Below are 12,135 nucleotides of genomic sequence, written 5' to 3' on the forward strand. Positions count from 1 at the left end.
GGGGTCAGACATCCTTTTAGGGCCCCCATAACCACTTACACATGTGCATTCTCCTCCCTACCCCACATATATGTACATCATTAAAAATGAAAAAATAAAAATAAAAACCAAGCCCTAGGCCAAGGAAGGTAGCTCAGTGGCTAAAGTGTGGGAGGGTCTGAGTGTGATCTCTCTTACCATGTAAAAGCCATGGTGATGTGTGCATGGATTCCTGGTGGTCGAAAGGTAGGTAGGCAGATAGATGTCTGGGGCTCAGTGGTCAGCCAGCTTATGACCAGTGAGAGACTGTCTCAAAAGAAAACTGTGAGGCTTCCCCTGAGGAATAACACTACAGACTGCCTCTAACCTGCACACGCATGCACCTGTCTGCACACACATGCTCCTGTGGGCACACCTTGCACACACCTAATGACACACTCTAAAAACACCTATAAAAACTAAAACAAACACCAAGCCCTCACTGTATTCTCATTCACTCTCCTCTCTCCTGGTTGTATCCTCTGAAGGTCAAAAGGTAAATTTGGCAAGTGTGTCTGTCAGAAGATGATGAATAATTTATAGGTGTGTGCGTATTTTCTTCTTGCAGGTATAGAAATAGATGTAACAGGATCTGGGAAGGATTTCCCTTTGGCAAAGGAGCAAACACGTCAAACTGTAAACCATGAAACATGAGGGTTTGCACAGAATACTATTCACAAGCCGGCAGGAATCCGGCACTGTTTCTAGCCAGGTTTCTGTAAGATGAGGTTCTTAGAAATTTGTGCTTTCACTGCACAACACAGGGGGGAAAAACAGAAAAGAGGAGAAAGGAGTCTCTCTGCAGTGGCAGAGCCACCAATTAAAAAATCAGAGGGAATTCCAAAGAAAATTCTGTGTGATTTTTGCCTGTGTTTTCCTACAAAATTAGGGCAGTCCGTGCTGCATGGATTGTTATGCCAAGCTTTACACAAAGAGCTGCCAGTTCAAATGCCCCGAGCTCTAGAGGAGAAATATGAAAGGCTGGCCCCTGTCTTTTGTGGTCCTGTGGGAGAAGGGACTGGGTTTGAAAAAGCCACGAGAATGTAGATTTTTCTTCTTAAAGTCAGAAGCCATGCTTTGAAACAGTACCACACTCAATGCAAACAGCCAACCAGATGCTAAGTCTGAACTTCAGAAGGATGAAGTCAGGCACTGCAGCAGTGCGCACGCGCGCACGCCATCGGCCTCCGGGGAGTGGGCCCAGCCGCTGTGGTGGTAAGGGCGGTGCATCTCCTCTAGCTGTAGTTGCTCTGACCGTCGCATTCCCCTGGGGCCTTCGCTCTGCAGAAAATCCTACCCAGGAGCAGCAGGAAGCATCCAGTGCAGCTTTGTCTGAATAGCAAAAGTATAAAACAACCCGTGGCAGCCTGTCCATGCTAGAAAACTGGGGAATGATGGGAGAGCCACACCTGAGCCCTGGGGTCTTGCTTATGTGGGTGGTGGCAGGGACTGGGGTGTGCTTGTGGGTGTGGGTACTGGTGGAGATTGAGGAGACCTTGAGGTTTGCTGCTGGTACATAAACTCCAGTTCTAGGGCACTCTTACCATCCTCCTTCCTTCTCTCTCTCCCGCCTCCTCGTTTCTTTCTTTTCACTTGTTCATTTGATTGTTTTGCTTCTTTGAATACAAAAAGAACTCACCATAAGCACCAATGACAAATGTTTATCTTTGATAATTCTGTAGGCACGTTTGTATTTATTTTCTCTCTTTCCCCTCCCCCCTCCCCCCCCCCCTCTCTCTCTCTCGATGCAGTTCAACAGAAAAGAACCCATTAGACTGCATTCCCTAGTGTGGTAACATTTTCATATTGGGAGCTATAGGATGCCATGCTGCAAAGTTTATATTAAATTTTGAGCCATCTTCTGCATCATTAGCCACTGGTCTGTCCTCCCAGTGCCTGCTAGTTAATATGAAATGTAAGCAGGGAATATTTAAAATTAAAAGACTGCATCCTTTTTTCATTGTAAACTGGCCAGAGAAACCTGACTGAAGGAGGTTTGACTATCTTCAGCAAAATCACATTTATGGATCACCTTTGAACTACTGATGCTGTTTTTAAGATTCCGTCTCAGATTACTTGGCAAGCCATAAAACAGTACATGTGTCAGGCTGTTCACATTGCCATTTTCCATTATTAAAAGAAGTGAGAAATGACTTGCACACTCAGAAATAGTGGGTGCTTGGCTACACGGTGACATGAGCAAGCAGTGGAGGTTTTCTCTCTGTAGAAGAGAGCGAGGGTGTTATGGGTCAAGATCACACCTCTGCCTTGACCACCCATTTCCAGTTTGTGTTACCTTCCTGTCTGTCCATCTGCTTGCCTGTCTGCCTACCTACTGATCTATCAGCGCATCTATATTCTTTTTTTCTGCCTATTTATTCTACTATATCTGTCCATTCACTTAATTGATCAAATTGATCATCTAGCTAGCTAGCTACTCTCTATTCATTCAGTCATCTGAATAGAAATCTGTGATTTCCTCTAGTTTTTGTATGGGAAACCCCACCATTTTAGGAAATACGTTCTAAAGGAACTCATTTTCCTTGAAAAACTTCAATGGGCACACATACACACAGAGAGAAAATAATATATCACCCTATTACCTACCCATCCACCTGTCTAATATGTATAATTCACACATTAGTTGGTTACTAAAAGCCTTCTTTATAGACATTTTTAAATTAATAGACACAGAAAGACAAATAGGACAAGTTTCTCTGACCCTGAAGAAATCTCCAGTCCAGGCAATCATAATCAATGAATGTTAGCATCACTCTGTGATATCACGGGACTATTACAATGACTTCTCAAATTCACAGTTTGTGATATCATTGAGGGACTTTACAATGGGTTGGTCAGGCAAGTGTAACCCATGCCTGCTCTGAATTTTCACCCTCCAAATGTAGATCAGCCTGACATTAATTCCTAAAAGGTCACTGGACACACATGTCACCAATAGAGATGCTTGCCTGAAAATGTGAATATAAACTTGATATGTTACATTTCACATCTGACATTTAGGAGACAGGGGCTAGACAAAGGTGTCAGCAAGATGGGCACCTTTCAATTGAGATATGACAGTACCAGAAATTTCCAGGAGGTTTGAAGTCAGTCAGCACAGACAGCTATTGTACAAAAATCTACCCACAGATTTCATACTAGTACAGCCATTCAACGTAGGTGAGTGTGCGTGCATGCTTGTGTGTGTGTGTGTGTGTGTGTGTGTGTGTTCTTTCACCAAACATATCATTTTAAAGCTCATCCATATTTGAGTGTGTGTTCTCATGTTGGGTAAACTGTAACTGTGTGACTATTTTGTCAGTTCTCTTGTTGGGAGACATTTGTTTCCAATTCGTAGCCAATGTAAAAGAAAGTTTGGGTTGTGAGCATTCTTATGTGCACTTTTTTGTAGATGTTTGGCTTCTTGGGTAAACTGCAGAAGTGAACTTGTCAGAGTGTAAGGCATGCAAATGTTCATCATCTTAGACACCTGGAGCACAATTCCCCCACAGCACATCCTTTCTGGAAGTGGGCGCTGAAGTATGGTTTAATTTTTCTGTTTATGTATGTGTGGAAATGACATCTCACCACGGCTTTCTAAAAAATATTTTTGTGTCTAGGTTTATAGAGATGTAGTCATATACCATAAAACCAATGAACTTGAAGTATGCATTTTAATGGTTTCTAATGTCTTCATGGAAATGGAACACTATCACCCTAATCCACAGGTGTCTTGTCTGGTTCTTGTCAGTGGCTTCTGGTGTGCAGTTCACCACGAGAGAGCTGCTTCTCTAACTTGGTAGTCTTAGGCCGTTATACTCCTGGTTTTAGTACCATGAGTTTCCCACCTTGGTAAGTCTAAACAACCTCAAAGTTCAGAGAGTAACAGTGAGATGGAGCGTCACAGATTATGTCTGTTGCTCTCCTGAATTCTCAGGAGCTGTGTATTTTACCTGCACAGGATTGGACCCTCTGACATTCCATCATGGAATGGGGTGGAGCTTCCCTGAGGATTGGACCCTCTGACATTCCATCATCGAATGGGGTGGAGCTTCCCTGAGGATTGGACCCTCTGACATTCCATCATGGAATGGGGTGGAGCTTCCCTGAGGATTGGACCCTCTGACATTCCATCATCGAATGGGGTGGAGCCTCCTGAGGATTGGCCCCAATATTCTATCATGGACCAGTCTGGCCTTGAACTCACAGAGCTCTGCCTGCCTCTGCCTCCTGAGATCTGAGAATAAAGCACAGTTTAATCAAATTATGGCATTGATTTATTTAATTCCCTTTTGGTCAGAAGCCAGAGTTTTAACATGATTTCAGTTTTTTAAAATATATGCTCTTTTTTAATTTAAAATTTTTTATTAAAATATAATTACATAATTTTCTTGTCCCTCTTTTTCCTCTGACCTCTTTCACACTTTCCTCCCACTGCTTCTTCGCCAATTCATGGCCTTGTGTGTGCGTGTGTGTGTGTGTGTGTGCATGGGTATATATGTGTATGCATGTGTGTGTATATATATATATATATATATATATATATATATATACACATATATATATATATATATGTGTGTGTGTGTGTGTGTGTGTGTGTGGTATGGTGTGTGTGTGTATATATATATGTATATATATATACGTGTATATATGTATATATACATATATATATGTGTGTGTGTGTGTGTGTGCATGTGTGTGTGTGTGTGTGTGTGTATATATATATATGTGTGTGTGTGTGTGCATGCATATGTGTGTGTGGGTGTATGCATGCATATGTGTGTGTGTGTATACGTGTGTGTATGTGTGCGTGCACACACATGTGTGTATACATATGGGTATATATATATGTATGTGTATGCATATACATGTGTGTATGTGTGTGTTTGTGTGCATGTGTGTATATATGTGTATGTGTGTACATATGTGTGTGTATGCGTGTGTGTGTATGTATGGGTGTATGTATGTGTTTGTGTACATATGCGCATGTGTATGGGAGTGTGTGTATGGGTATATATGTGTGTGTTGTGTGTGTGCGCATGTGTGCGCATATGCATGTGTGTATGTGTGTGTTTGTGTGCATGTGTGTATATATGTGTACATATGTGTGTATACGTGTGTGTGTATGGGTATATATGTGTGTGTGTGCATGCTCACATGTGTGTATGTGTGTATATGGGTATATATACATATATGTGTATATGTATATGTGTATATAATGATTTGATATATATGATTTCAGTCTCCTTACATTTCCTAAGCTCAGGTCTACATCTTAGCCTATATGGTGTTCTGATGATGTTCTCTGTGTATTTGAGTAGAATGTGTTGTCTGCTGTTGCTGTGTAAAGGGCTCCATAGTGTCCTTCATATGGGGTAATAATCTGTTGTTAGACATTTCATTTTGTTTTCTGTGTGATCTTATGCCTACTTTTCTATTCATGACCCGAAGTGGGCTGCTGAAGTCTCTGGCTATTATTTTTAGGTTCTTCTGTTCCTTTTAATTCTATCAATTTGGTAGTTTTTTTAAAAAGCTTAAACATTTTTTTCATATTGAATTATTTTACTGTACATTGGGTGAGGGGTGATAACGGTCACAGCATGTGATATAAAGGGACAACTTGCAAGAGTCACTTCTGTCTTTCTATGAGGCAAGAGGATCCCTGAGTTTGAGGCCAGCAGGTCTACATAATGAGTTCCAGGATGTCCAGAATTACTTAAAGCGATCCTATCTCAGAAGGAGGAGGAGGATGAAGAGGTGGAGGAGGAGGAAGAGGAGGAGCAGAAGAAGGAGGAAGAGGTGGAGGAGGAGGAACAGGAAGAGGGGGTGAAGGAGGAGGGGGATATGAAGGAAGAGGAGGTTGAAGAGGAGGTGGAGGAGGTGGTGGTGGAGGAGAAGGAGGAGAGGAGGAGGAGGAGAAGGAGAGGAGGACGAGGAGGAGAGGAGGAGGAAGAAAAGGAGGAGAGGAAGAAGAGGAGAAGGAAAATTGAACTCCCGCCACAATGCTTGGAGCAAGTGACTACCCACTGGGCCATCTGGTGTCCAGATTTCTCTTTTTCTACCCAGAGACTGACTCTTTTCTTAATATTTTAAATTTATGATGAATCTTCTGTGTATGAATGTTTTCCCCACTTGTATGTCTATATACCACATGCAGGCCTAGTGCATACAGTAGTCAGAAGAAGGTGTCAGATCATCTGTGACTGGAGTTGTAAGCCACCATGTCGATGCTGGGAATCAAACCTGGGTCCTATGTAAGAGCAACGCATGCCCTTAACTGCTGAGCTATTTCTCCAGTCCCGAAGATGATGTTTAATTGAGTGTGTGCATGTGTGCGCTCGCACTTATGTGCTCTTATTATTCCTTGTTGATGTATTAAGCCTTTACCATGAAACCTTTCTCTTATCTCTAATAATCTTGTTTTAAGGTAAGGATGTAGCTCCACTCTATCTTTTGAATGGTTTCTATTTGCCGAATGTATCTTTTCTTATCTGTTATTTCCTTCCTATGGTGTCATTTAATTTGTCCTTCCTGCTTTTCCTGGACTGTGTAACCATAAAATCATGCTTATAACTAGACCTGCTGCATCCCTTGCTTCTCCATTTCTACAGTTCCTCCTTCTCTTCCTTGGCTGTGTTTGCATTGAGTTGGTTTTTGTTTTGAGACAGGGTGTCACTTTGTGCCCCTGGAGGGCCTGGAACCCACTTGGTGAACTAAATTGGTCTCATGTTCATAGAGATCTGCATGTTCCTGCCTCTCGTGCCCTGGGATTAAAGGTGTGCCCAGCATGCCTGTCACATCAAATATCTTTTAGTGTGACATTTTATGTCTTTAGTGACTGTTAGGAGTTATTTTCTTAGTGCTTGCTCTGAGACTGGCCATCTATACCTGTGTTGTGCAGAATGCCCATGATGGAGCTTCTGGATAGTTGCTTTTAGGCTAAAGCGTGCTGTCTCAGGATTGTGCTGCTGTGAGAAACACCATGACCGGAAGCATCTTATAGCAGACGGGTTATACTTGTCACCAAGGGAAGTCAGGGCGGGACCTCAAGGCAGGAGCAGAAGCAGAGTCATAGAGGGGTACAACTTACTAGCTTGCTTTCCATGACTTACCTGGCCCTTTCTTATTGTTTCCAGGACTACCTTCCCCGGGGGAGTCATGGCTCACCGTGAGCTGGACCCTCCCACATCAACCATTGAATAACCGTACCACAGGCTACCCACAGGCCAATTTGGTGGGGATGTTTTTTCAATTGAGGTTCCCTTTTCCAAAATGACTCTAGCTTGTGTCAAGTTGACATAAAATTAGCCAACACAAATGTTCTAAGCTTTTCTTACTAAAGCAGGTCTTGAAAGAAGGTCTTCTAAGAATATCCTATGTTCTATTCAACTGAAAATGCCTATAGTTGACTTAAAAAAAAAAGACAGGGTCTCATTATTATCCCTGGCTGACCTAGAACTTTGTATACTGTGTCTTATTCCCACATTTTAGGATTAAAGGTGTGTGTCACCACACTAAGATTACAGATGCTTTGGACAATAATTTTTTTCTGACTTCCTGGTTCCCAGGTGACAGTTTCTACACTTTCAGCATTTTGAAAGCAGCACACTACCCCCCTCTGACTCCCATTGCTTCTGGAGACACATTTCTCTTGTTGGGCTATCTTTTCTTTTGCTATTTTCGAGGTTTCTCTTGTTTTGTCTGTTTGTATTTTGATCTCAGTGAGTCTGGGCATGTGTCTTCTATTGGAGACGGCTGGGCTTCTTAGGTGAGGCTTAAGTTATTTAAAACTTTTTTTTCCTTTTTGTGGAGAGACCTTCAGATCTTACTTCCTTTACATGTTTTCTGCTCCTTTGCACTCCTCTCAGGCAGGGGCTCTCTCTCCACATGTCCGCTCTCTCTCTCCACATGTCCGCTCTCTCTCTCCACATGTCCGCTTCATGGTACTCATCTTGGATTTTCTTTACTCCAACCCTCTCTGGTTGTCACCATGAGCTAACTCCGTCGAAACAATCACACTGCCAACAGCCCAGATCTGGCCTCTTTTAATGGTGTTTTCTCTTCAATTCAGTGCCGTGAACCATACTGCTTTACACTGGACTTTAGCCTGGACTCTTAGAGACAATCTCTTGTCTTGTCACAATTTGCTATTTGATTGGACATTGTCTTCTAGTACCTGTTTAAGAATGAATATACATCTGCAATGGCTGCTAAGTCTAATAACCGAGTTAGCTCTTTCTTATGAATTCTTTGTTATGTTTTTTAGTCTTGTGTCGGTAACAATTCCCCGTGTTTCCTCCTCAAAACTGGACATTTTAGATAATCTATTATGGTGACTGTAGACGCTGGTTTCCCTTGCTGTGGGCTTGCTACCGGTCATTTGTTTGTGTGTTAGTGACATGTCTTGGCCTTTTTAGGAGTCATTCCTCCTCCCAATACCCATAGTTGGAGGTGCAGCCACTGGAGTGTGTACAGTCACCTGAGAGGATGGTGGGTTATCCATTCTCCTTTGGCTTCCCCATTGTCTCCTCCTTCAACCTCTCCAGGAAGCTGTCTCTATTGACACACCAAGATGCTAGCCTTCAAATAATTGCTAGCCTTCAACGGTTGCCTGATGACTGCTCTATTTTTTTTTTTTTTTTGACAGTTCCTAGGAGCCTACAGTCCTCTGTAGTACGTTCCTATTAAATCTAAGCCCTCTTGCAGGTTGTTTTTTAGGCCAGTGCTTGAGGTTTGGCCAGGAGGACTGTCACAGCTGTCTCTGCCTTTGAATCTCCAGGATAAACCAGCTGTCCAACAGTGAGACTTGCTGCTGTGGAGCCATTGGCATCTTACGGTCGTCCCCACTTCGGCTGGTTATCTGATCTACCACTAAGGCAATCGCTTCCAGTTTTCATTTATTATATTGCATTTTTCATGGTGCCATTTCCACTTGGGTATTTCCTATTATTCCTGTTTTATTTTTTCTCAGTTGATACGTATTTTCAACCTTTCACACACCATTTTTTTTTAAACTGTCATCATTTTAAAGTTTCTGCCTCATTGTGTCAATAGCAAGGTGGTTGTGTGTGCAAGAGTGTGTGGAGTCTTCTTTCAATTGTAAATCAGATTTTCTTACTTCTCCACGAATCCTGTTTCATCCTGAATGCTCGACATTTTGTATCACATAGCAGCATACATGCTTTTGCTTTGCACCGTAGTTTGATAGCTCTGTCACTATTGTCGAAGTTGAGCTGGTTCTGCAGTGTTTCATAGTTGTGATTGATTCTCTTCATGGCCATTTGAAGTGCCCTGAGGGAAGAGTCAGTATTTCTTTTGTCACCACTGAGGCACTCAGAAGTTACTCTGAGCTTTGTGTAAGACCTTCCTAACCTTGCACACACTTGAAGCAGTTGGCATCCTGGATGACATGGCAGGTTCCGAGGAGATGCCGAAGCTCCCGTAGAGGAGCTCTTCTCAGACCTCTTTGGGCTTTGAAGGACAGCTAGCTGCCATATATGCAGCAAAGAGAAGAGATTGTTATGAGGGCTTTCCCAAGTCTATGCCATGCCCAATATGGACTTCCCATCATGCATTTCTTCTGAGTTTCATCTTTGGAGGTGGGCTGTGAGGTTTATAATCTCCTCCCATTTCTTGTTCTTTTTTTTTTTTTCTTCCTGAGTCCAGATGAAAATGTGACGATTCAGTTTTCTTCTCTGGCTGCCTGCTGCCGAGCCTTCCCTGACATCATGGGCTCTCCCTACAGAACCCAAAGCCCACAGATACTTTATCCTCAAAGTTGGTTTTTGTCAGAGGATTTTATCAAAGTGGAAAAGGAGCTAAGATATGTATAAATCCTGAGTGTTCACAGCCAGGGTAACATTCTCCTGAAGCTCCCAAGGCAACTTTGTCTCACAGTGTGTGGCTAAGGCTATCAACTGAACAGGTAACACAGGGGCTCTGCAATAGCTACTGCCTTGGCTCATGATAAGTAGGAGATCAGTGGAGAAAGCTCTATTGGTCTTCACCCTGTCCTATGCATTCCCAGATCTGGTGAACCGTGGAGGGTATGGCACGTCACTGGCTTTCCTGGGCTTTCACAGGGCTACCTGAAAGGATGCATGCTATCTCCCACATGGCTGTGTCTTTGGCAACTCTAATGTCAGATCGGCCTTGTAGTGACAGACGTGCTTCTCTGTGGGAGTTCCAGGAAGTTGACTCAGAGGGAAATTTGATCTGTATGCACGAATGGTTCCAGCAGGTAGATGGAGGCTTCTCTTGCCTTCCATGTGACAACTAATGACAGTCTACTTTCTCTTGATCCCCATGGAAAAGACTGATGGTGCTGCAGAGGGAACAGTTTAGACATCTTCAAACAAGCTTGAGAAACTCTATGTCCACTTGTACCCCCCCCCTCCCCCCCATCTATGCGACTGTTCTCTTATCCCAGCGTCTACTGAATGCCAGGTACCATGAAGGGAAGTAGACTGTAGTGTTGACATATAAAAATCATCTCACCCTCAGAGTGCTGCAGTCTGCCAGGAAGGACAGACCCTGAGCAAACCACTCCATCAGGATATGATGGGGCACAGGAAGACTGGCCCAGTTCAGAGTAGGGTGCCTAATTGTTTTCCCTGTATAAGTAGCCTTCACTCTGAGTCTCTCCAAGGATTAGCATTCCTCAGACAAGGAGGAAAAGCGGGTGGCAGATGAGGGAGGAGCTCCACAGTAGTGTGCAGTGTGTGCTTCCCCTGTGAAGGGACAGAACAGGTGGGGGCCTAACAGAGGGGGCTGCAGCTGTCTCGAGACACTGGGATTTGTCCTCAATCCTAGCCATAAGGGGGTAAGTGTGGGACTGGTAGCATCGGGATTGTGTCTGTATCCCTGAGATATTCCTCTTCTAGAGAAGGGGCGAGAGGGCAAGCCTCATCAGTCACCCAGGCAGGAGGCGTGGGAGGGCAACGGAGGCTGGGACTAGGAAGCAGTGCCCAGAACTGAAGTAAGCCACAGTCCTCCAAGAGGCCACATTTCTGTGCTTTGGCAGAGAAGGTGTATGTGTGTGTGTGCATGTGTGCACGTGCACATGAGTGTGTGCATGTGTTGTATGTGTGGGGAGAGAACTTGTGTACATTAGTTTCCTAGGCATCCATGACAAATGACCTCCAACTTGGCTGCTTGGTATGAGAGATGCTTGCTCTAACACAGTTCTGAAGGTGAAAATTCTGCAGCCAAGGTGTGAGTAGCCCCCCCCCCACACACACACACATACACACACACACACACACACACACACACACTCACTCACTCTCAAGATTCTTGGGAAGGGTCCTTCTGCCCCTTCCACCATCCATAACAGCTCCTGCTGTTCCAGGCCTGTGTCTGCAGCATTCCAGGCTCTGCCTGTGTGTCTCACAACCTTCCCTGTGTGTATTTCTTCTGTGTCCTCCCTTCTGTGAGGACAGAGTCACCAGAATGGCTTCCCACATAGTCCAGGATGACTTCATTCCAGCTTAGTTAATGACATTTGCAAAGACCTCATTTCTTTTTTTTAATTTAATTTTATTTGTAATTCATTTTTTATACTCCATGTTCCATCCCCCACTCCTCCCCATCCACCATCCGACTGCTCCACATTCCACACCTCCTCCCCACCCCACCCCATCTCCATGTGGATGTCTCCACCCCCACCCCACCTGACTTCTAAACTCCCTGGGGCCTCCAGTCACTTGAGGGTTAGGTGCTTCATCTCTGAATGAACCTCATATCAGCTGGTGTATGCTGCCTCTTTTGGTGGTCCAGTGTTTGAGAGATCTCGGGGGTCCAGGTTAATTGAGACTGCTGGTCTTCCTACAGGGTCGCCCTCCTCTTCAGCTTCTTTCAGCCTTCCTTAATTCAACAACAGGGGTCAGCTGCTTCTATCCATTGGTTGGGTGCAAATAACTGCATCTGACTCTTTCAGGTGCTTGTTGGGTCTTTCGGAGGGTAGCAAAGACCTCATTTCTAAGTGAGATCCCTCTCTGAAGTCTGAGTGGATGTGAGTCTTCAGGACACAGTCTTCCATACACCTCTGGGAGGAAGGGGAATTACTGTGGACATGTGGTGATGTACCCAATCTAAGTGGCTTCAGGGAGGTGCTGT

The 12,135-nt window shown here is 44.0% G+C and overlaps 1 protein-coding gene across 4 annotated transcripts in view; it reads left to right on the forward strand.

Moving 5' to 3' along the window:
• The window catches only part of Phactr3 (phosphatase and actin regulator 3), a 219,518-nt gene that overhangs the window by 55,303 nt on the left and 152,080 nt on the right, over positions 1 to 12,135 (forward strand). The window contains exon 1 of one of the 4 annotated variants that reach the window (NM_001177791.1): positions 1,072 to 1,233. The exons of the other annotated variants lie outside the window; for them this stretch is intronic. Coding sequence (NP_001171262.1) covers positions 1,116 to 1,233 — 118 coding nt within the window. The 5' untranslated portion in view covers positions 1,072 to 1,115. Of the gene's footprint in view, positions 1 to 1,071; positions 1,234 to 12,135 lie in introns of those variants that run through there. 4 annotated transcript variants of the gene reach the window in all.

Source organism: Mus musculus, chromosome 2, assembly GCF_000001635.26.
Source record: "Mus musculus strain C57BL/6J chromosome 2, GRCm38.p6 C57BL/6J".
In the NCBI taxonomy this organism is placed as follows: domain Eukaryota; kingdom Metazoa; phylum Chordata; class Mammalia; order Rodentia; family Muridae; genus Mus; species Mus musculus.